Source organism: Schistocerca serialis, chromosome 7 (genome assembly GCF_023864345.2).
Source record: "Schistocerca serialis cubense isolate TAMUIC-IGC-003099 chromosome 7, iqSchSeri2.2, whole genome shotgun sequence".
Lineage (NCBI taxonomy): Eukaryota > Metazoa > Arthropoda > Insecta > Orthoptera > Acrididae > Schistocerca > Schistocerca serialis.
Genome location: NC_064644.1, coordinates 297,873,757 through 297,901,006, shown reverse-complemented (window position 1 = coordinate 297,901,006; position 27,250 = coordinate 297,873,757). Strand labels below are relative to the sequence as shown.

At 43.0% G+C, this 27,250-nt stretch overlaps 1 protein-coding gene across 1 annotated transcript in view; it reads right to left on the bottom strand.

Moving 5' to 3' along the window:
- Positions 1 to 27,250, bottom strand: part of LOC126412414 (calpain-D-like) — a 126,888-nt gene that overhangs the window by 19,338 nt on the left and 80,300 nt on the right. Inside the window, exon 12 of the mRNA XM_050082002.1 lies at positions 8,957 to 9,102. Coding sequence (XP_049937959.1) covers positions 8,957 to 9,102 — 146 coding nt within the window. The remainder of the gene's footprint in view (positions 1 to 8,956; positions 9,103 to 27,250) is intronic.

Sequence of the window (27,250 nt, the reverse complement as noted above, 5' to 3'; positions counted from 1 at the left end):
GTACGAAGAAGAAAACCTTTACCCGCAGGAGAAAGGTTCTTCAGCATCTGAATATGAATAGAATCAGGCCCTGGAGCGGAGGACCGTGATCGGCCAAGTGCGGTTTCGAGTTCCCGCATGGTGAATGGGGCATTATAACTTTCACAATTCGAGGAGCGGAAGTCAGGTGGCCTAGCCTCCTCTGCCTGTTTGCGGGGGAGGAAGGCAGGGTGGTAATGAGCGGAGCTCGAAACCTCGGCGAAAAAGCGGCCGAAGGCATTGGAGACAGCCTCAGGGGCCACAAGGACTTCATTCGCGACCTTCAAGCCAGAAACTGGGGAGTGGACCTTAGTGCCAGATAGCCGGCGCAGGCTACCCCAGACAACAGAAGAAGGGGTAGAACTGTTGAAGGTGCTTGTGAAAGCAGCCCAGCTGGCTTTCTTGCTTTCTTTAATAATACGACGACACTGAGCACGTAATCGTTTATAATTAATACAATTCGCCACTGTAGGGTGGCGCTTAAAGGTGCGTAAAGCACGTCGACGAGCACGTAAAGCATCTCTACATGCTGCGGTCCACCAGGGGACCGGTACGCGACGTGGAGAAGAAGTAGGGTGAGGGATGGAATATTCAGCAGCAGCGAGAATGACTTCCGTGAGGTGTGCGACCTGACGATCGCAGCTTGTGAAGGTTTGATCCTGAAAGGTAGCCCTGGAAGAGAAGAGCTCCCAGTCTGCCTTGGAGATGGTCCAACGAGAGGAGCACGGAGAGGGAGTATGCTGCAGGAGATGGATAACACACGGGAAATGGTCGCTCGAATATGTATCAGAAAGTGCATACCACTCAAACCGGCGTGCAAGTTGGGGAGTACATATAGAGAGGTCTAAATGGGAATAGGTGTGAGATGTGTCCGAAAGAAAAGTAGGGGCGCCAGTATTGAGGCAGACAAGATCGAGCTGGTTGAAAAGGTCTGCTAACAAGGAGCCCCTCGGGCAGGATGCTGGAGAGCCCCAAAGGGGATGGTGGGCATTGAAGTCTCCAGTTAACAAAAATGGTGCAGGTAGCTGAGCAATAAGTTGCATCACGTCTGCCCTGGTAACGGCAGATGACGATGGAGTGTAAACGGTACAAAAGGAAAACGTAAAAGTGGGGAGAGTAATGCGGATGGCAACTGCCTGCAGGCCGGTGTGCAACGTGATGGGATCGTAGTAAATATCATCCCGGACCAGCAACATAACCCCTCCATGAGCTGGGATACCTACCACAGGGGGTAGGTCAAAACGCACAGAGGTGTAGTGTGCCAAGGCAATTTGATCGCATGGGCGTAGCTTCGTTTCCTGGAGGGCTACGACAAGCGGACGGTGCAAGCGGAGCAGCAACTTCAAGTCCTCTCGGTTGGAGCGAATGCTGCGAATATTCCAGTGAATAAGTGCCATCGTAAGAAAAGAAAGATGAGAGAAGTGGTCACCTCGAAGGCCGCTTAGGGCCTGGCTTCGAGCGAGCACTGCCGCCGCTATCAGTAGGCGGACAGTCATCGTCCATTGGGTCTATAGGGTCATCGGCCATCTCGGGAGGATGGCCGGGAGGGGGAGCTTCCTCCGCCAGTGAACGGCCAGATGTACGGCGACCAGCGGTGCGGCCAGGCGAAACGGATGACGGCCTGGGGCGGCAGCCGCTGGGTGGCGCAAGAGAAGAAATGCGCCGTGGCGGGGAAGGAGAACTGTGCTTCCTATGCGCCTTTTTGGAAGGACGTGTAGTGGAAGTACCGGTCGAAGGCTGTGAGGTCGAGGTACGGAGGAAGTCTGCACGGGATGGTTCCTTCTTGAAGGCCCGTGCATCTGACTTCGGTGTCTTCGTTTTAGCAGAAGCTGAAGAAGGTGCTCGTGTCTGTGGGGTGATGGGAGGAAGAGGAGACGTCGACCGCGCGATCTTAGCACTGGCCGAACGGACGACCGTGGTGCTGAAGGTCAGATCGCATGTCTGGGTTGCTACCTCCCGGGTAGTCCGAGGAGAGGCGAGGACAGTACTGTATTTCCCCGCTGGGAGCAGCGTGGGCTTCCTACTAGCCAATAGCTTGCGAGCAGCCGAGGTGGACACTTTCTCTTTGACCCGAATTTCCTGGATACAGCGTTCTTCCTTATAGACAGGACAGTCGCGGGAGGATGCTGCATGGTCACCCTGACAGTTCACACAACGAGGAGACGGAGGTGGACAGTCACCCTCATGGGCATCCCTGCCACAGGTGACACATTTAGCCGCATTGGAACAAGACTGTCGAGTGTGATTGAAACGCTGACACTGGTAGCAGCGCGTAGGTGTCGGGATATAGGGGCGAACAGAAATAACCTCGTAGCCCGCCTTGATGCGCGATGGCAGCTTAACACTATCGAAGGTCAAGAAAATTGTCCGGGTCGGTACAAGGTCATTGTTGACCTTTTTCATGACCCTATGGACAGCCGTCACGCCCTGCTCAGCGAGGAATGATTGAAGCTCCTCGTCAGTCAATCCGTCGAGGGAGTCAGTATAGACCACACCACGAGACGAATTCAAAGTTCTGTGGGCCTCCACCCGGACAGGGAACGTGTACAGGAGGGTGGCCCGAAGCAGTTTTTGTGCCTGAAAGGCATTCTCAGTTTCCAGTAATAAGGTGCCGTTACGCAACCTGGTACAGGATTTGACAGATCCGGCTATGGCATCTACGCCCTTCTGAATAACGAAAGGGTTGACAGAGGAAAAATCCTTTCCGTCCTCAGTTCGAGAAACTACGAGGAACTGTGGGGCAGGCGGTAGTACTTTTGTCACTGTTGGCTGGTCACGTTTCCGTTTTTGGGTCGAAGTCGAAAGAGATGGAGTAGAATCCATTGCGGAGGAATCCCCCATGATTGCCAGCGTCTCCGATGGCGCGCTCCTTCCTTGTGGGGACCCTCTCAGAGGGCACTCCCGCCTTAGGTGAATGTTTACACCTCAGGTCACACCTCCCGAGGGACCAATCGGCATGGTCAGAAGGTATCAGCTCAGGCAATCACCCCTCCCCGGGCCTGGCCTTTACCAGGGGGTACGCGCGTGCCTTACATGTCTACCCAGGGCGGGGACTTACGTGTTACCCCGTCACCGGCTACGCGTGCGAACGCGTGGGTCGGCCTTCAGACACGCACAGGGAGGAAGGAAGAAGAGGAAAAAGAAGAGAGAGAGGGAGAAAGAGGACAGACTGTCTCAAACGCCGAGGCGGAGACCAGAGAAGGCAAGGAGAAGAAGGCAATGAGAAAGCAAGGGGAAGAAGGCAATAAGAAGGCAAGGAGAAGAAGGCAATGAGAAGGCAAGGAGAAAAAGGCAATGAGAAGGCAAGGAGAAAAAGGCAATGAGAAGGCAAGGAGAAGGCAAGGGAAAGAGTAAGGAAGACAGTGAGGTGGAGAAGAGCAAAGAAAGGAACCAACAAAAGGAAGGAAGAAACGAGAAGTGAAAAAACCAAAAGGACCACGATGATAGGTCGTGGAACCGTCCGTCTCCGGACGCAGGCGCGAACTACCCCCGTTAGGGGGATGGACTCCTTTTAGTCGCCTCTTACGACAGGCAGGAATACCGCGGGCCTATTCTAATCCCCGGACCCGCAGGGGGGACAGTTCCTCATGGGCAACAAAGCATGCTTTACACAAGGCATACTATGATCATCCACAACACACACTTTCGGGTTTACGAGAACCCCCACTGAGATGGCACATCAGCAGAGACTTTCCATTAATGTTAGGCAGTGCCATGATGATCAGTAGATAGCGCCACATTTCCTATCTGTCTGACTTGTATGTACCTTCATTTCCTGCAGCACAAGCTAATCAACTACTTGGATGATTTTCTTTTTGGTGAAAGGAATCATATGTGGTACATGCATGATGGTGCATTGGTACACCTTCATCTAGCTGTCTGGGATAAAATCGCACAAGTGTATTTCTTGCAGCTTAGCAATACCATGGCTTCAAGTTCCCCTGACTTGAACCCACTTTTTTTTGTGATATTTAAAGTCAACGGTGTATTCCAGTCATGTTGATAGTGTCAGTGAAATCAGAGAATGCATAGTGTATGGTTGTCAATGTTTTCAGAACCTTTTTTGAACTGGATGGGCATCGATGAGGAGACGTACTGAAGTCTGCCTTCACATGTATGGTGGTCATGTGGAACACTTGTTGCAATATGTTTGTCTTTAAGTACATATCTGCAGTACGGATCTTTGGGGACTCTTTTAAACAGCATTCATGTACTCAGCCATAAAATGTCCTATTGGCGCACCCATTGGTTTCTGGATCTATGTTTATTTGTATTATTTGTTTGTTTAATAGTCCTCTACTCATCCATCTTAGAAGTATATATGGGTGAGAGTGTAATTAGTTAAATATATATATAAGACATCTGGACACGGGGCCAAGACAGCCTGTCCTAATTCCTCCATAGCCTCAACACCTCTGTCTTTTGCTTCATTTGGTCCTCCCCTGCCCAACCTGCCACCTTACTGGAAGTTGACCTCCAAATCTCTGATGGCTCCATCTGTACTTATGTTCATACCAAACCCACTAACTATTAACAACTCGTGCATTTTGCAGCTGTCATCCCCTCCACACCAAAAAATAACTCCAATATACTCTGACCATATGTGGGCAGCACATCTGTAGTGATAAGCATTCCAGAGCCCAGTATGCTAAAGGTCTCACACAGACAGGCGCCATCCAACAAACCTAGTCCACAAACAGATTTCCTGTGTCATATTCTCACTATTCTAATACCCTTCCTCTCAAGAACAAGATGCAAAGAAGCATGCCCCTTTTAACCCAATACATCCCAGACTGGAACAACTGAACCATACCCTTCATCAAAGCTTTGACTATTAAAACTGTGTGCCCGACCGAGACTCGAACTCGTGCCGAGTTCAAGTCTCGGTCGGACACACAGTTTTAATCTGCCAGGAAGTTTCATATCAGCGCACACTCCGCTGCAGAGTGAAAATCTCATTCTGGAAAGCTTTGACTATCTTCACAAAGTCCAGAAATGAAGGACATCGTGCACACAGTTCTCCCTAAGAGGTATTCTACTGTCCACCCAACTTAAACATTATCCTGGTCCATCCCTATGCCACACACACTCCCATCTTCGTGCCACATGCATGATATTCCCACGGAAGACCCGGGTGCAACACCTGTCTGAATCACCCACCCAGCATTTCCAAATCCAGTCCCATCACATGCTTATTGTATCCCATGAAAGGCACAGGTGCCTTTGAAAACAGTCCAGTCATGTACCAGCTTTGCTGCAATTTCTGCATAGCATTTGATGCGGCCACGACTGCCAACCAACTATACACCTAAATGAATGGCCACCTTGTATGTTTTCATTTAGTAGTTTAATATGGAGTAATGTTCAGGGGTAACACCATCTTAAGAAAGAAAGTTTTCACTGCACAAAAATGTGCTGTAAGAATAATATGCGGTGCCCATCCACAATCATCTTGTAGATGTCCGTTTAAGCAGTTGGGCTTTCTGACACTGCTTCACACTAAATTTATTCCCTCATGAAGTTTGTTGCAAATAATCCACTACAGTTCAAAAGGAACAATGATGTACACAATTACAATACCAGAAGGAAAAATAACATTCATTACTCCACATTAAAGTTGTCTTTAGCACAAAAAGGGATGCACAACGCTGCAAACAAATTTTGGTCACTTAGCCAGTGATAAAAAGTCTTACAAAAAGCAAAGTAAAATTTGAAAACAAACAGAGGAAGTTTCTCCTTGACAATTCCTTCTGTTCCGTAGAAGAATTTCTATTCCTGTAATGTGTAAAAGGTGGTGGATGGGAACTGTAAACTCACATCTGTATCTCATAAAAGAAAGAACCTTGGAAATGTTCAGTAACCATATGTACAAATTAATTTGTGATGTGAATGATGTAAAATGACTCATTTCATATCATTACAATCTGTCATGCAAAATGAGCCATGGAACATGTAACTAACTAACTAACTTCCAAACTGTGGCTAAGAGTAGACTTGATCACTCAGTGACAAAACACATTACCGAGCACAGTATGCTTGTTTCCAATGGCTGCTACATGACTCCGAAACTTTACTCCAGCATCATCTATTCTGAACTACATAGATAGGTGTGTAATCTTCCTCACCTCAATCTCCACAAACCCTCTGAAACCACACCTTCATTCCCAAAGTTTTCTCTACCTCTGTTCTGTCACACCCACCTAATCCACTACACCCCGTCACCAGTTGCAAACTCACCAGTTGCAGTGTTTGTGGGTTGCATTCCTAACCCACACACCTGCTGCTTCTCCCTTCTGCATTCCTATCTTGTACACCTGCTGCCTCCCTCTGAACCATCATCCTGCTCCTGCTCCCCGTTTCTTTTCTGTCTTCACTCACTCTACCCCATACCACCCCTCACACCCTTCTACCTCACAAACTGTAGTCCCCACATTCTGTATTCAACTGGCACAATTTAGAGAGAGAGAGAGAGAGAGAGAGAGAGAGAGAGAGAGAGAGAGTGTGTGTGTGTGTGTGTGTGTGTGTGTGTGTGTGTGTACTCATGCTCTAAAAAGGATTCATCCAAAAGCTGCCATAGTTTTTAGTCTGGTTTATGTTCCTGTCAATGACTCACAGCCTCTACTAGTTGTTACTTTTACTCCTAAATTGTTTAAATTCTGCAAGAATTTTTCACACCCTCTTAACAATGAATCAGTGATGGATCTAAAGTTTACTTTGTTCTCTTGAAGATGACATGTAATTTACTGCTTTTGCTGTTCTGTGGTACAGCTCACTAGAATGTAATATTGCTCAGAAATTTACACTACATAATTCTACAAATCTAGATTGGATTTTTTGGGGGGGAGGCGAGGCACATATCATGAATATAATTCCACAAGACTCAGCATAAGTCTGCTGCTGTTCATAATGTACATAATTGACCTTAGCAGTATTTCTCTTTAGAATAACAATCCATTTTTAAAAACATTTGACAACACGGGAAAGTGAAAATAATGTGTTTAAAAAGTTGTTACACAGTTTTCTGCAATTCCTCTCTCCCTTCATTGACAATAAGAACATGCAGCACCTACAACTGTGTACACCAAAGGTTACAACAACAAAGAACTAAGTTAAAGCATACAAAGAGTTGGTGTGTAAGGTTAACAACAAATTTTGGATTTACATAATGATAAGGTTGAAACTGAAGAATTTGCATGTTTTAGAACTTCTTCAATGGCTCAGTTAAGCACTTTTGCACTTTGTGTCATTTTAGGCCTCAGAGAGAAACAAATCATTATGTAAACATACTTTGTTTATTATAAAATTATGAGACAGATGATTATGATGACAGTCAAACAACTAACATCATATCATAAATTTCTGGCCAGTACTAAACTTCAGAAGATGTAATTTCAGTCCCCCCCTCATCCTCACACTAGGTAGGTTTCTCTCTTCTGGGATTCTTAGTGACCTCTTCCTTTCTAAGCTTCCCAACCCCCCCCCCCCCCCCCTCTCTCTCTCTCTCTCTCTCTCTCTCTCTCTCTCACACACACACACACACACACACACACACACACACACGCACACACACACATCCCAAGAAAGGAACTATTTGTTCTGAAAACTATGATAGTATGTGTACCATCTGAAAAGGTTTACAGGTTGTTGCAAGATAGGCTGTGCTGAGAAATAATTTTTAAGAAAGAAATTCGATTTGTTGCATCTTTTCCAAATTAGTTAGTACTGAAGTTAGCCAATCAGGTTGTTGCACGTGTAAATTCAAGCTGATGGCCAGAGACAATGACACTAAACATGTTATGCATTTGGTTTCCTAAAACTGAACAAGAGAGTAATTCAAAAATTGTGCATGGGACGGTAGTAAGGATCAAACCCAAGCCAAATGATGAGCTGCCTCGTGCATTATCATTTACGCTATGAGAACAACTGACACTAATTGTACCTGGCAGGCTACTTACATTTGTGTATGCAAAGGTCTGAATGGCTGAATTCAATGCTAATTAGCTTAGAAACAGTGCAATGTATCAAATTTTTTTCTTAACAATTCTCTCTCAACACAAACAGCCGAACACACACTTACAAGATTTTCAGACTGTTTCTGACCGCCCTGTACATATCTATCGACTATTGAAATGTCTCCTCCTACAGGTAATTACTAGTCATAAATTTGGTCTGTAATATTACAGTTTTCTCAAGTGAGTTTTTCCTTGATGTAATGTACTTTGCTTACTTTCATTCACAGTAATGTCATCTGGAATTTACCTTGTGATAACTATCATTTAACACAGAATGTTTTCATTCTCCAGAAGCATGTCACAACAATATTATGTTGTGCTCACCAATCATCATCTAAGACACACCTATTTAAGCAATTAGTTCTCTTAATTACAGCATCACAGCACATCTCTCCTGAAATTTGTTCTAAAGAAAATCTTCAAAGGGATAATGAAATCCATAATTCCACTACTAGAAGGAAAAATTATCTTCATTAAAATTATCATTAGCTCAGACAGGACCAAGAAATACTGCTATCAAAATATTGCATCACTCACTTGATGATACAAAATGTGTGAAAATTGCACAGCTGAATTAGAAAAACAGCTAAACAAAGTTCCTTATAGGCAACACCTCCTACTTGAAAGAAGCATTTTCAATTAGAAATTTGTCATTTATTCAGTACAGAAGTGTTACTTATGTACTTCTGTCATAAAATTAAATATTATTTTCTGTTGTGTGAACTAATATTCAAATGGTCAACATGCAAACACATTGAAATACAAATTAAGTTAATAACCTGTAAACTGACTTGTTACATGTTTTTATGATTCACCGTGCAAGTGACTTGTGGGACATGTAACTAACTATAGTCAGAAACTAGCATTTAAATCACAAAATTTCATCAAATGTGATGAAATATCATATTAAACAACTGAGTACATACCTCATGCCTCTGACCCTTTGAAAGAGTTAAGCTTATTATAGCATCTGCAAGTACATAAGCTGGTGGTGAAATCTGCTCCACTAATAAACGTTTTGAGCTGTGGATTGCCAATACATACTCTGGATAATTTGCAGGATCATTTATACCTAAAAATAAGAGGTAAGGGAACTTATAAATAAAACCATTATCTATTAAATTACTAGCAATAAAAATTTTGTGGAATTACATGATAAAATTTGTTCATAAGATAATATTGTACTTTAAAATCTGATTACAGTGTGTGACATAAAACGTGAGAATGGTGTAACTAAATGACGGGAGTGGGGGGGGGGGGGGGGGGGGGGGGCAGCACCCACACGTATGCACGCGTTCGCATGTGCATGACACACTTGCACTTATTGTCAATTAAGGGGCAGTAAAAGAAGGGTATGGAACCGTATACCACTGACCAGTGTATGTTCATCATGTCTACTTACTGGTTCATGCAAAAAGCAGTGTCACAGAAGCTTTATAAGTGACTATAGTTTTTATGCCTCAGTGAGAGTTTCATTTAGAATATGTTGTATAAAAACAAAACAACAGTAACAAATCTTTTGCTTGATTGTGGAGCTCATCCCTCTTTCTCAGCAGAAATTTTCAGGGGGTGTGCAATATTGTCTGGAAGTAGTTCTTGATGGTGTTGAGCCACAGCCACGTAATATTTTTTTAAAAGAGCAACCTGCCATTTGACTGTGTATTACTATATTTATCTTCGGTACTCTATAGATTTCAGCTTTTGTGCCATTATGACTTACAATCTAAAAGTTGTTAAACCATGATTATGTCCTGTCCGTTAGGGCAAGTCCAAAGCAGGTCTCTGCTTTGGACTGCCTTAACAGATATGACATAATAATGATCCAGCAGCTTTTAGCATTTTAGTTGATAACGGCACAAAAGCTGAAATCTAGATACTACTGAAGATAAATATGGTAATACACAGTCAAATGGCACTTTACTCTTTTAAAAACTATTTCCCTGGAAACCACTGCAAGTTTTAAAAAAAGTTTCTTCCAGCAGCTTGTTCTATTCTGTAACAGAATATTTTATTTAAGAACTAGTAGATTACATGTGCAGCAATATTGCACATTTAATTTTGTTATTAGACTAAATATTCTCTTCTGTTATTTGAACTCGAGTGTGCATGATCGGCATGCACACACTTTTAAATATGAATCAAGCTAATAGCTTATAGACTGACTTGTCTGATGTCATTACGATACATTGTGCAAGTGACCAACAAGACATATAACTAATTTAACATCTGGCACAGGAAATGCAGCATTCATACACAAAAAGCCAAAGGGCAGCAAAGAGATGAATGATGGCTGCCCATTATTATACTATGATGTGTCTTATTTTAAATGGTTCCTGCATCTCTCTTTCAGATCAAGATGTACCCTGTATATTAAGTTATTTACTAGTGGAATGATGTTTCATGTAATTGCCAGGCGAAATTATAAAACATGGGTAGTGGTAACCATTACATCAGCTACTCTTCCTGAGAAATTTCTGTACACTCATGAAACTGTTGTCCCATTTACATAATTTTGAACATGCTTTATTGATCTAGTGCTCTTAACCAAAATGGTGGCCATAAATGTGTACAGCCCATCACCAATATATTTAAATTACAGGAATACAGGTAACTTGCCACAAACTTTTACACAGTATTATGCAGATAACATCTATGGGGTGTGATCAAGAAATATGCCAAATTATTTTATTAGAAACAAAGTAATAAGCTTAAATGGAATTTGATTTAATCTCCTTCAAAGTACTGTCCTCAGCTGGCAGTGCACTTATCCCACTGCTGAATCCATGACCGGACGCATTTCTTGAAGGCTTCTCTCAGAATGGTGTTCAGTGGTCTGTCATGGCCCTCTCAGGAATGGTGTCCAAGTGTTTCTCTTTCAACACAGTTTTAATTATTAGGAAGAACCATAAGTCACATGGTGGTAAATCTGGCAAGTAAGGCAGATGTAGACAGACAGGAGCACTTTTCCAGCCAAAACTTTTGAATCAAAAGTGAGGTGTGGCAAGGCGCATTGTAATGATGAAGAGTTGTTCTCTTTGGAATTAACTCTGACTGCACTATGCCCTCAATTTTTTTTTAAGAAAAAAAGAAAAGAGCATGACTTTCACTGATATGTCATTTTAGGATGAGGAGATTCACTGGTTTTCCATTGGGAACTCTGAACTTTCGTCTCATGGCCATACCCATAGACCCAAGTTTCATCTCCAGTTACAAGTCTGTATACGAGACTGGATCTGAATGAAGATGATCCTACAGTTCCATACAAACCAACACGTGATTTTCCTTTTGTTCATCACTCAAAATTCTGGGAACGAATTTTGCACTCACCATCTCATTTGCATATTATTGGTTAAAATGCTTTGCACAGACCCAAGATGCTAAGTTCTTTGGTAGGGTCTCAAATTGTTTTCATCTGTCTGAACAAAAAAATTTTACGTTTTCTTCTGTTTTTGAACTTAATGGATGTCCCAGACATTGTTTGGTTTCTACAAACACATTTCTGCTTTTAAATCACTCATACCATGTGTGAACAGTCTTCGGAGTTAAAGAATTTATTACCATACACCAATTTCAAAATTTCATGCGTTCCTTTGGCTCTTTTTTGCCACCTGAAACAGAATTTAATGTTCACATGTTGTTCAAAATCCATGATACATGACAGACACAGTAAACACAACCTCACTCTAATGTCTCTGGATGCTGACAGACAAGTCAGAACATGTTCCAGCTTGACACTGCCTGTCTCAACAGGTCAGGCTACCAGACAAATTACACCAAAATGGTTGTAGTGACAGCAGTTGCTGCGGAAACAAATCCATTAACCATATTTTTGATCACACCTCATATGTTTGAATTATATATAAACTGCCACAGGATGCATATTATTTGATTTATTTGACTATTTTTGCTCATTTAACTAGAAGCACCCTGAGATTTTCATTGCCCTGGTGGCATGCAGGATATTCGCAACTGATGAGGGAAACTAGTAGAATAAATCAAATAATACATGACCAATGGCACTTTATCTGTGCATTCATTACAATGGTTGTTGTGTATTCTGCAGGTGATTCCTGTGTTTGCTATCTTTTCAAAGACAATGTGTTTGTAACTTCCCGGTCCACAAATCTGCAACACTCACCCCCTTTTTCATTTTTTCGCCTTTGGTGTATGTTGAGAGGTCACCTGTACTGAGTCTTGCACAGCAGAATACTGTAATCAGAATATCACCGAGAATGCTACACAGTATATGCCCTGAAAATGTCATATACTACTGCTGTGAAATGTGTTGCATGGAGTGCATAGGAGCAGTTAGTGTCACTGGTTGGCATGCTGCAGATCACCAGTTCGAATATGACCACCAGCAAATATTTGTTTTTAGTATTTATCATTTCTGAAAATTTGAGAATTTCTTATGTTTTTTTAATGTGTGGATATTCTCAAATATTCGATATTTGAATAAATAGCACCACTCTCTTTTCAGGAGGTATTTCTATTCTGTATGTAATGAACAAGGTTTTGTTAAGCATTATGCATCACTGATGAACCTGCTTTTGGATCTGGACTTGATTTTGGTTATGAGTGACATTTTTGGTGGAGAAGCTGGGTACATCTACATCACCACAGCTCCAATTAGGCAATGTAAAACCTGGTGCCTACATGGACAGGATCTGGAATGCAAGTATACATTGCTTCAAAGATCTGTATAATCAGGACATGAATGGATTCTAAGCCAGCAATGTCAGCTTCACATGTGACATCTATCAGCATTTTCCAGAGTTACTGGTTAGGACTTGAAGCAATGATTGGAAGGATTCAGTTGGATCACCACATTCAACAGGTGGATAATATGATGTGTTTGGTGAATGTGCACTTTGATGGCACACTACAGCAGTGGTTTGAGAACTATGAAGACAAGCTCGATAGCTGGGACAAATTCCAGGCTGAATGGAAGAAAACATCAGGTGCAGATCAACAGTAGGTCTGCTTAGTGGAAGAACAATGGAAGAACAGGTTCCCAATGTCATGGAGAAATGACACAGTCTTACATACAGAAGGTTTAGTGCCTATGCCACACTGTGAATTTGAGTATGATAGAAGCCAACAAAATCTCACTCTTGGTTAAATGAGTCACAGGAGACATGTACCATGTTCTTCTGGTAAAGGACATCACAACAACGAAAGAATTCATTATCTAGTGCCAATGCATTGAGGAAATGGAACAGAAAAAGAGTCAGACAAAAGTGACTCCCAAACATGGTATCTATGGTGGCAAGGTAGTAAGAGAACAGATGTAGCAGTGTAAGGCAGCTCAAGAGATAGCCGCCATTAATGTCAACCCCATACATCAGGATGTAGTACAGATCATTGAAGGAGGGGTGTATTGATTTGCCAGTCAAATGTACCACGATAAATGTACTTATGCTGCACCCATCAAATGACAGCCATATCCATCCAACGCAGGTACAAGTACAACCAACTCCTCTGCCAAGCACAACAGCAGACATTGGGGGGGGGGGGGGGGGGGGGGGGGGGGGGAATATGCCAGTTTACTTCCACTGTATATGCCCTGGGTATGTTGTACATCACTGCAGAAAAAGGTGAGTGTTCAATGATGACTATATCAGAAGGCATCAACCAACACAACACCACTATTAATAATAGTCAACTGCAGTTGATTACAGTAGATCTGCAGAAAGAAGCCCACTGTCATACCATGGATGAAGTTGCTCTCCAACATGGTTAGGCAGTCCCCATCACTGAACACAGGTACTAACCTCTCACCTAGCTGCCCAATTCAGGAAAACCAAGTGAGGCAACCACCTATGGACATGGTGAAAACCCTCCATGGATGATAGCTGCCCAACTGTCAGAAATTCTCATAAACACCAACCTGTCTGGGCACTAGTTGACTAAGGTGCTTCTTTTTTGTGTAATGTTAAATGCTTATCAGTGCCAGCTAAAGAAGACTATGTTTCATGATATGAAAGTGAACGTGCTGAAGGTCACAAATGGGAAAGAGACACAGCCAACATGAACACGTATTGCAAGAATGAGTATCAGTGACAGAACACAGCCCTTTGAATGTGTAATTTTAACAGTGGGTGGGTTTATGCAGGCATCAGAAGCAGTCACATACTGTGGAGGATAAGAGCTCCAGATTGACAATGCTTTTCAAACATACACGCATAACAAATATTGCTCTGTTTGGTTGTATGTCACAGTCTTTTTTAAACCAATCCATCGATGAGACAAGTTCCGCTCATTATTCTAGATGCTCAGTTAAACTCTAAAGCTTCTGTCAATTGCCAAAAGCTATTCAGACTAACAAAAGTAATCTGCATCCCAGCAATAATCATAAGCATTGCAGGTGGACAGGGAGAACTTTGGATCACTACTTGTCATGAGCAGCCACAACTCATCCCTAAAGCATCTGTAGGCTCAGATGAACTAACCAAGGATGAGCTGCTAGTCTGCGCCACCAATGAAGAATCTCACTCTGCTACGACTACAGACAGTGTAGGGGATGAAGCACTATTGAACTGCCAGTAGGATATGGTCTGATCAAGGAACAGCACTGGTGAGTGCTGACCATGATGCATCATCAATTTTTGGATGCTTTCAAATCCAGAATAGAGAACGGACAGACTAAGTCATCATCATCATCATCATCATCATCAGTGTTCTGCCTAAAGGCAGGTTTTCACATGGTAGTTCTCGAGGCTGTCTGGTCTTCTGCCATCCTCTTCAGGTCTGCGTAATTTCCTCTTCCCTTGTATCTCCTTCTTCCTCTCAGTCTTCTCCCACAAACCAATCCTTCCAAAGCATCTACTAGCAAGCACTCCCTTCTCAATGAATGTCCCAACCAGTTCTTTTTCCTTTCTCTTACAACCTTCAGCAGACATCTTCTCTCACCAGCCCTTTCCAATACTCTTTCATTACTCACTCTTTCCATCCAGCTTATTCTCTCCATTCTCCTCCACATCCACATCTAAAATGCTTCTAACCTTTTTTCATCCTCTCGTCTCAGAGTCCATGTTTCTGCCCCATATAGTGCCACACTCCAGACAAAACATTTGGCAAGCCTTTTCCGTAGTCCTTTATCTAATTTGCCACATAAGAGTCTCCTCTCTTCGCTATGGCAATTCGAGTTTTCACCTCCTGGTGGCATCTCAAGTCTTCAGTTATTGTGCTTCTGAGATATTTAAATTCACTTACTTGGCTAATGGTAGATTGTCCTATTTTAATATTGGCCAGTCTGCTTCTTGTACTGATGACCATACTCTTTGTTTTTGCTGTGTTTATTTGCATCCCATATTCCACACAACCTTCATTCAGATCTTTGAGCATGTTATTCACTGTCCACTCACTTTCTGCCACTAATACCATGTCATCAGCAAATCTTATACATTCTATTCTCTTTCCACCAATACATATTCCTCTTTTCCCATCTAAACTTTTCGCAATAATCTCTTCAAGGTATTTGTTAAACAACAGTGGGGAAAGGCAACAACCTTGTCTTAACACCTCGTCCAATGCTGCTTCCTTCTGACATTTCATTTACAATCCTTATCCTTACTTTCTGGTGTAAATATAGATTCTGTATCAGTCGTCTCTCTTTCCAATCTACTCCTTTCCTCTTCAAGATATCCATCAGCTTGTTCCACAGAACTCTGTCAAAAGCCTATAAAAACAGCAAAGATTTCTCTACCCTTTTCCGTATATCTTTCCCCTATAGTTCTTAGCGGGCCAATAGCATCTCTTGTTCCTTTTCCTCTTCTAAATCCGAACTGCTCCTCTGCAATCCCTCTATCCAGCTTGCCATATAACCTTCTATTCAACACTCTCAGCAAGACTTTAGCTGCATGAGAAATTAGACATAGTTTGGTGCTCTTCACATTTTTTAGTATTTCTCTTTTTCTCTATTGGTATCATAACTGTTGCAGCGAAGTCCTGAGGCCATTCCCCTTTGTCATATATCTCATTACAGAGGTAGACAAGTTCTTTTCTTGCCTTGTTTCCCAGACTCTTCAACAGTTCTGCTGGCAAATCATCTATTCCACATGCCTTCCTATTCTTCATCTCCTTTGGCACCTTTTCTACTTCTGCTTCCAAGATGGTAAACCCCTTTCCATCTTCCGGCACATACTGCTCCTCTTCAACCTTAATTTCGCTTTGCATTTCATCCCCCTAAGACTAAGTGGTCCACGGTAAAACACCATATCGACACTGAGCATCAACTACCTATTGGACAGGGCTCAAATAAGATGTTGCTGGCTGAATGACACATAATTCAGGACGAAGTGGAGAAGATGCTGCAAGATGACTTATTGTACCTTCAGAGAGTCCTTGTTTCTCTCCTGTGTTCCTTGTACAGAAGGACAGTACATGACGTTCCTACACTGACTGCCTAAAAATGAACATCACCACGAAAGAAGATGTCTACCAACTGCTGAGCATTCGTGAAACCCTAGACAGCTTAAAAGGAGCGAAGTACTACTCAATTTCTGACATGCAGAGAGGCTACTGGCAATTTGTGGTTGAGAAGGTTGACTGGGAAGTGACTGTCTTCATGACACCTGTTGGCCTCTATGAGTTCAAAATTATGCCTTTTGGACTATGCAAAGCCCCTAGAACCTTTGAGCATATAACAGACAACCTGCTTCAGCACCTTAAGTGGATGACATTGTTATTTTTTTGAAGAAGTTTCAATAACTGCTAGGACACCGGACAATCATATTGAAGTGTGTTCAGACTGCAGGCCTCTGCCTGAATCTGAAACAGTGCCCCTTTGTTGCTCAAGAAATCTCGGGGCACCATGTTAACGGCAATAAAGCCTGACCTGATCCAGAGAAAATAAGAACAGCCATAGATTTTCTGACATAGGATCTCCCACATCTACATCTGTACTCTGAAAACCACTATGAAGTGCATGACAGAGCGTATACCCCATTGTACCATTTATTAGTGTTTTTCCCCCCATGTCATTCACAAAGGGAGCACAGAAAGGATGTTTAAATGCCTGTGTGCATGCTGTAAATAATCTAATCTTGCCCTCATGATCCCTATGTTATCAGTATGTAGGGGTTGCAGTATATTCCTAGAGTCAATATTTAAAGCCAGTTTTTGAAACTTTGTAAGCTTTCATGGCCTAGTTTATGTCTACCTTCAAGAGTCTGCCAGTTCAGTTTCTTCAGCATATCTGTGAAACTATCCCATGCATCAAATAAACATGTGACCATTGATGCTGCCCTTCTTTGCATACATTCAGTATCCCACAATAGTCCTATTTGGTGTGTGTCCATCACACTTTAGCAATATTCTAGAATAGGTCACATGAGTGATTTGTAAGCAATCTCCTTGTAAGTTGACTGCATTTCCCCAGTATTCTAGTAATAAACGGAAGTGTACTACCTGCTTTACCCACAACTGAACCTCTGTGATCATTCCATTTCATATGCCTACAGAGTGTTAAACCTGTGTATTTGTATGATTTGACTGATTCCAACTGTGACTTACGTATGTTATAGTCATAAGAAACTCCTTTTCCAATCTTTGTACCCCTTCAAAATCTTGTCAAGATTTTCAACTGAATATGTATCAGCTTTTTTCAGTCAGCACATCATTGCAGGTAACTGCATTTAGAACAGCAAGGGTCCCAACACACTTCCCTGGGGAACACCCCAAGTTATTTCCACATCTGTCAATGACTCCCCATCCAAGATGACTTGCTTCATCCTCCGTACCAAAAAATTTCAGTCCAGTCACAAATTTTGCTTAATACCCCACATGACTATTTTTGATAATAAGTGTAGTGTGAGACTGAGTCAAATCCTTTTCAGAAATCAAGAGATACTGCATCTACTTGACAGCCTTCATTCAAAGCTTCCAGTATGTAATGCAAGAAAAGCGCGAGTAAGTTTTCATGTAACTGATGTTTTTCAAAATACACGCTGGTTGGCATGGAGGTGGTGGTTCTGTTTGAGATACCTTGTTATGTTTGAGCTCAGAATATACGCTAAGATTCTACAACAAATTGATGTCAAGGTTACTGGATGGTAGTTTTGCAAATAACTTCTGCTATCCTTCCTATAAATAGTTTTGACACTTTCTTCCAACTACTGGGCACACTTTCTTGTTCGAGGGGTCTGTGACAGATTATAGTTAGAAGAGGAGCTAACTCAGCTGCAAATTCAGTATAGAATCTAATAGGGATCCCATCGAGCCCTAGAGCTTTTTTCAATTTTAATGATTTCAGCTGTTTCATGACACCACTGACATTGAAATTTATTTCACTCATCTTTTCAGTGGTACGAAAATTAAGTTGGGGCAATACTCCCATGTCTTCCATGTAAAGGAACATTTGAAAACAGAGTTAAGCATTTCTGCTTTTGTTTTGCTACTGTCAACTTCAGTTCCAGTCTTGCCCTTGAGGGACTGAACACTAGCTTTGGCAAACTAACAGCCTTTACATATGATCAGAATTTCTTTGAGTTTTGTGAAAGATCATTTGACAGTATTCTGTTGTGCTAGTCACTGAAGGCTTCACTGCCAAATGCACTTCATTCAGCATATCTGTATCTACAGCCCTGTGCTTTGTTTTATACCTGTTATGCAATAGTCTCTGTTTCTTTAGAAGTTTCTTTACAGTGACTGTATACCACGGAGAATCTCTCTCATTGTGAACTGTGCTACTGGGTACATATTTATCCAGTACATGGTCAACTATTCTTTTAAACTTGAGCCATAAGTCCTCTACATGCTCTTGTCTTGAGCTACAGTTTTCAAGTTCCTCATTTGAGATATGACACTATTGTTTTCTCTGTCTAGTTTTCTGAATGTATAAATTTTTCCACTTGTTTTAGTTACCCTTTTGTATTTTGGTATTCACTGTTGCCATTACTGCCTCATGGTCACTGATATGAGTTTTGATGTGGATATCATTAAAGAGATCAGGTATATTTGCTGCTGTTATATTCAGTATATCCAGTATATTTCCATCATGCATGTGGTTCCAAACTATCTGTTCTAAGCAGTTTTCAGAGAAGGCATTTAATAATGTTTCACTGGATGCAATGTCACACCCACCACTAACAATAAAGTGATTTTCCTGATTAATCACATTTGTGATGTGAGAAGTTTTCTCAGAATTTATTTGTAGCTCCAACAATCCATAAAAGACTTTTGCATCAAGGCAAGTCCTTTGCAAGAATTACTGCAAGAGATGCCAAATTTTCATGGAATGATGTGCAAGAAAGATATTACCTCATTGTTAAAAAGGCACTAATGTCTTCTCCTGTCCTATCAATATTTTTTTTATTTATTTAGCAGCTTATGATGTACACCTATGGAGTAAGTCCAAGTACATATTTGCTTTGTCAGTTTTCCAATAAAATACATTACTTTTACTGATTCTAACTATAGTTTTGCTAAGATAATTAATAAATTTTAGCCACAAAATTTCTGGAAATTAACATCATAGTTACAAAAGTTTAGATACTGTAAACTGAATGGATTTTATGAGGCATATATAATCTATGTACATAAATTACAGAACATTTAATTGCAATAATTCTGCATTATGGGTCCATCATTTTATATATATGGTATAATACAGTCATATAGAACACACACATTCTAGATCCTGTTTTGTTTACATTTATAAAAAAAATTACAGCAATAATACTATATAAAACAAAATATTTAGAAAAAAAATGCTGTTAAGAAGTTAACACATTTTACTTTTTCTTTATCTCTATACCTGTCTACATTTTTTTAGTGTACTACGCCTGTTTGCTTTAGTGATTTTCATTTGAAAGAAATTCTCTGATTGAATATAAATGAGTTCCTAGTAGCAGTTGTTTGATTGACTGTTTAAACTTATCCTTTGATTTGGCATTAGTGATGTGTGGTGGTAAAACTTTACTGCCATGTATCCATTGCTTTTCTCATATTGAGTTGTGTTGTGCTGCAGAATTCTTAATTTCTTGGTATTCCTGGTGTGGTGGTCATGTACATCTTAATTTTTGTTGAATTTATCTTTATGATATGTACAAGCTGTAGAAGGTTAGAATCTCATATTTTTTTAAAAAGAGGCTTGCAACTATCTCTTGTTCTTTTGTTTCCTATTATTCTAATTGTTCTCTTTTGTAATTTGAATATTTTAATTGCCTCAGTCGAGTGGCCCAGATTTCTATACCATAGCTCATTTTAGCATTGAAGTATGAAACATACACCATGCGCACATCATCTTCAGTTATTAGTGGCTTGATTTGTCTCAGAGCAAAAACAGCACTGCCAAGTTTATTGCTTATATTGGAAATACGTTCTTTCCATCCTAAACAACTGTCCACAGTGATCCCTAAAAATTTAGCACTTTCAACTACTCGTACATCTAGCTCTTGCAAATTTGTCAATTCACTTGTTTTTCTTTTGTTGTTCCTAAACAGGATTGCATTATATATAAGACAAGAACTCCAAGACAGAACTTCATACCAATGCTAGCAGTTACAGGATAGGTGCAATTCTAGCACAAATGAAAGGGAAGAACGACTCTGTAGTTGAGAAAGAGTGTATTGCAGTCGTCTGGGCCACCAACAAGTTCTGGCCATATTTATTTGGAAAAATGCTGGCTGACTAGCCTAAAGCATCCTTCGGGTCCACTGGTGGGATGGGTATAAGGCTTCGGGAGTTTGATGTCACAGCATTATGCAATCGCAGATGCAAACATAAGCACACCAACTGCTGTTCAAGGAATCCTTCGATGAAACACAGCAGCGTGGATGAAATCTCAGTCATCGCTGCATTAAATGACATTACTGCTCCTGCACTGCTGAAAAACATGGAAGCCTTGAAGGAGAGGGAACCAGCCAAGGAAGAATTCCAATGGGACAGAAATGGTTGCTCATCATCCCATCTCATCTAAATCCAACTATCCTTAAGTATTTCCTAAATGCTGAAACATCTACTCATTAGGGATATGTGACAACTCAGAATCAGCGACAGTTATCACTGGTCATATCTGAATCAGTTCTTTAGACACTATGTGAGCCAATGTAAGGAATTCCAGCAATGGAAACACATGCCACAATTACCTCCAGGAAATATGATACCAATTTCACCTGCAACACTGGATTCCAACCTACCTCTTGGGGAGGTTCCTGAAATCAACAAATGGGAATTGATGGTCAAGTCTGCACTGACTACCATACCCACAATGCTGACACCAAAACTGTGCTGATTGCTAAAGCTCAGAAAATTGTGAGGTTCCTTGTAGAAGATCATTTTGAAGCAAAGAGGACTCCATGTGATGATCTGTGGTCATGGAAGTTTTTTCTAGTTGAGACCAGTATCAGAAGCAATTTCTTGTTGCAGCATCACACACAGGACGACAACTACCGAGCACCCACATATGAATGGCCTCACAGAATGCTTTAATAAGATGTTGGCAGATATGCTCTCGATATAGCTGATGTCAAACAGAGAGACTGCAGTACAGTACTGCTCATCATTACATTTGCATATGACACATCTTTGGCAGCATGCTCACATACATTATCACTATGACTGAATCACTCATATTTGGCAGCATCTGCTAAAAGGCAGTATGAGGACACAAGCTTGACTCAATGGCAGTAACACCACCAGATGAGTCTTTGTGGTGGTAAACCACCAGCGGAGCCTCGCTCTCTTGTGCATCAGCTGTGGTAGGTGAAGATTCAATTCACAGACTTGAACAGCTATTACAGTATTATGAAAAGGGAAGTTGCTTCTCACCATATGACAGAGATGCTGAGTCACAGATACGCACAACAAAAAGATTATCATAAATAAAGCTTTCAGCCAGTAAGGCTTTCGTCAAAAATAGAAATCAGTCTCTCTCTCTCTCTCTCTCTCTCTCTCTCTCTCTCTCTCCCTCTCTCTCTCTCTCTCTCTCTCTCACACACACACACACACACACACACACACACACACACACACACACACACAACTGCAGTCTCATGCAGCTGGAGCCACACTACGAGCAGCGGCACCAGTGCATGATGTGAGTGGCAACTGGGTCGGGGTAAGGAGGAGACTGGGACGGGAAAGGAAAGGATAGTAGAAGAGGGGTGGCGCACAGTGAAGTGCTGCAGGTTAGATGAATAACAGGCGAGAGGCGCAGAGGGCAGGGAAGGGGGGGGGAGGGGGGGGGGGTTGCGGAAAAGGAGAGAAGTAGAAAGACTGGGTGTGATGGTGGAATGAGGGCTATGTAGTGCTGGAATGGGAACAGGGAAGGGGCTGGATGAGTGAGGACAATAACTAACAATGGTTGAGGCCTAACGGGTTACGGAAATGTAGGACATACTGTAGGGAAAGTTCCCACCCGCACATTGCAGAAAAGCTAGTGTTGGTGGGAAGGATCCACATGGCGTAGGCTGTGAAGCAGTTATTGAAATGTAGGATGTCATGTTTGGTAGAGTGTTCAGCAGCAGGGTGGTCCACTTGTTTCTTGGTCACAGTTTGTCAGTGGCCATTCATGCAAACAGACAACTTGTTGGTTGTCATGCCTATATAGAATGCAGCACAGTGGTTGCAACTTAGCTTGTAGATCACTTGATTGGTTTCGAAGGTAGCTCTGCCTTTGATGGGACAGGTGATGTTTGTGACTGGACTGGAGTAGGTGGTGGTGGGAGGATGTATGGGACAGGTCTTGCAACTTTGTCTATTACAGGGATATGAACCCTGATTATGTAAGAGGTTGGGAACAGGGGTTGTGTAGGGGTGAATGAGCATATAGTGTAGGTTCAGTGGATGGCGGAATACCACTGTGGGAGGGATAGCGGGCAGGACATTCCTCATTTACGAGCACGATGAGAAGTAGTCAAAATCCTGGTGGAGAATGTAGTTCAGTTGCTCCAGTCTTGGGCGGTACTGAGTTACGAGGGGAATGCTCCTCTGTGGCCGGATTGTGAGACTCGAAGAGGTGGTGGGAGATTGGAAAGATAAGGCACAGGAGATTTGTTTTGTGGCTAGGCTGTATGGAAGGGACTTCTCGGTATGGAATGGGTGGCAACTGTCGAGGTGGAGGTATTGCTGGTGGTTAGTATGTTTGATATGGATGGAGGTATTGATGTAGCCATCTTTGAGGTGAAGATCAACATCTAGGAAGGTGGCTTGTTGGGCTGAGTACGACAAGGTGAAGCAAATGGGGGAGATGATGTTGAGGTTCTGGAGGAACATGGATAGGGTGTCCGCAGCCTCAATCCAGATTGCAAAGATGTCATCACTGAATCTGAACCAGGTGAGGGGTTTAGTATTCTGAGTGTTTAGGAAGGATTCCTCTAGATGGCCCTTGAACAGGTTGGCATAGGATAGTACCGTGCAAGTGCCCATATTCATACCCCTGATTCATTTGTAGGTAATGCCTTCAAAGGAGAAGTAAATGTGGGTGAGGATATATTTGGTCATGGTGACTAGGAAGGAGGTTGTTGGTTTGGAACCTGTTGGCCATTGGGAAAGTTAGTATTTAATAGCAGTAAGGCCATGAACAGTAGGGATGTTAAGGTAAAGGGAGGTGGTATCAATAGTGATGAGCAGGGCACCATGTGGTAAAGGGACAGGAACTATGGAGAGATGGAGAGCCGGTGGAGGAAATGGTTGGTATCTTTTATATAGGAAGGTAAGTTCTGGGTAATGGGTTGAAGGTGTTGGTGTATGTGAGCAGAGATTCTCTCAGTGGGGTCACAGTAACCAGCCACAATTGGGCATCCTGAGTGGTTGGCTTTATAGACTTTAGGAAACATGCAGAAGGTAGGAGTGTGGGGAATGGTAGGGGTGAGCAGCAAGATGGACTCTGGGGAGAGGTTCTGGGTTGGGCCTAAGGATTTGAAGAGTGACTGGAGATCCTGCTGGTTGTCTGGAATGGGGTCACTGTGGCAAGATTTGTAGGTGGATGCATCTGACAGCCAGCAGAGTCCTTCTGCCAGGCAATCCTTGCAGTTCAAAACATCAGTGGTGGAGCCTTTGCAGGTAGGATTATAATGTCAGGATCAGTTTTTAGATGGTGTGCCAGGGTTCTTTCTGTGGATGTAAGGTTAGTTTGCATGTCGAGGGATTTGGGGAATGATGGAGAGGCAAGGTTCAAGGTTAAGAAATTCTGGAAAGATAACAGGGGGTGATCTGGGGGCAGTACAGGTGGATCATGGTTAGGAGGAGGAGTGAACAGAGTTAGGCAGAGTTCAACGTTGGTTTTTGGTTGAGTCTGATTGGCAGGGTTGGTGGAAAAAAAGTGTTTCCACTGTAGGGACAGGGAGAAGGAGAGAAGGTCTTTAACATGTCCTGTATGGTTGAATTTGGGAGTGGGGCAAAAGGTGAGGCCTTTGGAAAGGACTGATATTTCTGTGGGACTAAGGCTTCTGGAGGAAAGTTTCATGACTGTGTTATGGGTCTGTTTAGGTTCTGGACCCTGTGTGGTAGTGGGAGGGAGTTTTGGAGGATGGGGTAAGTCTAGTAGGTATGTGAGACAGGGTTTGTCAGCTCTGAGGCAGCATGGAGGAGATTAGGAAGTTGTCCCTTCCATACAGCCTAGCCAGCTGTGGTCGTCGCCTGTGCAGTGATGAGCAGTCCTTCTCAAAATATACTGGGGGTCTCAATAAAGCCTTCACAGACCATAATTATCCTCCCAACCTTGTACAAAAACAAATCTCCTGTATCTTATCTTTACAATCTCTCACCACCTCCTGAAGACTCACAGTCCAGCCACAGAGGAGCATTCCCCTCGTAATATAGTACTGCCCAGAAATGGAGAAACTGAATTACATTCTCTGCCAGGGTTTCAACTACCTCTCATCATGCTCGGAAATGAGAAATATCCTGTCCACTATCCTTCCCACCCCTTCCACAATGGTATTCCACCATCAACCAAACCAACACAATATACTCTTCCATCCTTACACAACCCCTGCTCCCAATGCCTTACCTTATCGCTCCTACCCCTGAACAACATCCGACAAGCTAGTACAGCAGAAATCAAATGGGCCATCATGCATACCACAGCTAGGAAGGCCCCTGGTCACGATGGCATTCAAAACCGTGTCCTCCAGGAGTTTACGGACAAAGCTGTAGACTACCTAGCACACATTACGAATGCCATACTCAAACACCAACACTTCCCCGCCTTTTGGAAGACGGCCAAGGTCCTGATGTTCAGGAAGCCGGGGAAAGACCACTCCCTCCCACAAAATTACCGACCCATCAGTTTGCTGAGCGCGCTCAGCAAGATCGTTGAGAAGGTAATATTAAAACGACTCACCAGGCACTGCATCACAAACGACACCCTGAGACCGGAGCAATTCGGTTTCAGGAATCACCACTCAACAACACAACAACTCCTCCGCGTCATTGAATACATAACACACGGATACAACACAAGCAAGGCAACTGGGGCGGTGTTCCTGGACATCGAAAAGGCTTTCGATCGTCTATGGCACAACGGCCTAATACGCAAACTCAGTGACGCAGGGTTCCCCGACGGGCTCGTACGTCTCATACACTCATATCTCACGGACAGGAGTTTCAACACTGACGTGCAGGGCAAACAATCGACACGACATGGTATACAGGCAGGAGTACCCCAAGGAAGTATCCTAGGGCCCTTACTGTTTAACCTCTACATCAACGACCTCCCAGCTACACATAACACGACGGTAGCAATCTACGCGGATGACACTGCCATCCTTGCGCAAGATTGGAAGCCGTCTAACATTAACTCACGACTACAGACCGCACTCAGAACGGCGCAGCCTTGGCTGGTGAAATGGCGTGTTAGAGTAAACGTCGACAAGTGCGAGGCCGTTCTGTTCACTAGAAGACCGAAGCAACTGCGCAAACATCAGCACTGCAACCCAATAACACTACACACACGCCCAATACGTTTCCGCGAGAAGGTCAAATACCTCGGTGTCTGGCTGGACAGGAAACTACTCTGGGGGGACCACATTCAACACGTGACCAACAAAGCTAACGCGAGGCTCAAACAACTCTACCCTATGCTTAACAGGCATAGCACACTAAACAGGAGGGTGTCTAGGTCCATGTACATGACACTTATTAGACCCCTGATGACGTACGCAGCCCCTGTCTGGGGATACGCTGCACCAACTCGCCTGCACCGTCTGCAGCTCATACAGAACAAAGTACTCAAAATCATAAGCAACGCTCCGCGCTACACACGCATCGCGGACCTTCACCGGGAATACCGGCTAGATACTATCTTGCAGGTATTCCAAAAACTCTCCACACGACTGTACAATAACACGAGACACTCGCGCAACCCGTTTATCCTTTCTCTGGGTAACTACGACCACAACCATAGATGGAAGCATAACAGACCAAAGACATTACTGGCTAGGAACTGAACATCTATGGTCTATGGAACGCTAACACGACAGTACTGGCGAGCCCCTGCAACACAGTTATTACTGGAAACCCAGATGTGCGACTAGCCGAAAAACAGGCAACCGCAGGGAAACCGTACTGTACACAGCACGCAAACTAGCCACACACACCCCCCTACACAGTCCGTGAGCTGACCTATGACCGATCGCCCACTAATCCACAACGACCTTGAACTGTTGCAGGGACGCAGCAACTACAGCAAGCGCCGCAACAAGCTCCAACAACGACAAAGGTAACAATGCACGATACCTCGAACTAACACAACCACACCTTGCATGCACTGTCGCAGATAGCAAGCCGCTACTGCCCTTACTACCCGTCCTACTGTCGCAGAGGTTTTTTTTCCCTTGGTGCTGCCCTTGGCACTTTTTTCCCTCTGCTCTTACAACCGCTACCCTTCGATCGTTTTCGACCACTTCTATCTCCTGATGGACCATGTTAATGAGTAGCCTTACCCAGACGCATGGATAACATCACAGCCTGCATCCTGTGACGCCTGATTCAAAACTAACATGCATACGGAGGTGACAGTAGAACTTTTGTGTTGGTCACCACGTTGGTGCAGGCGTGGAGGGGCCCCATCCTTAGAAAAATCCTACCCCTGTAATAGACCCAGATGCAAGACCTGTCCCATACATCCTCCCACAACCACCTACTCCAGTCCAGTCACAAACATTACCTATCCCATCAAAGGCACGGCTACCTGTGAAACCAGTCAAGTGATCTACAAGCTAAGCTTCAACCTCTGTGCTGCATTCTATGTGGGCATGACAACCAACAAGTTG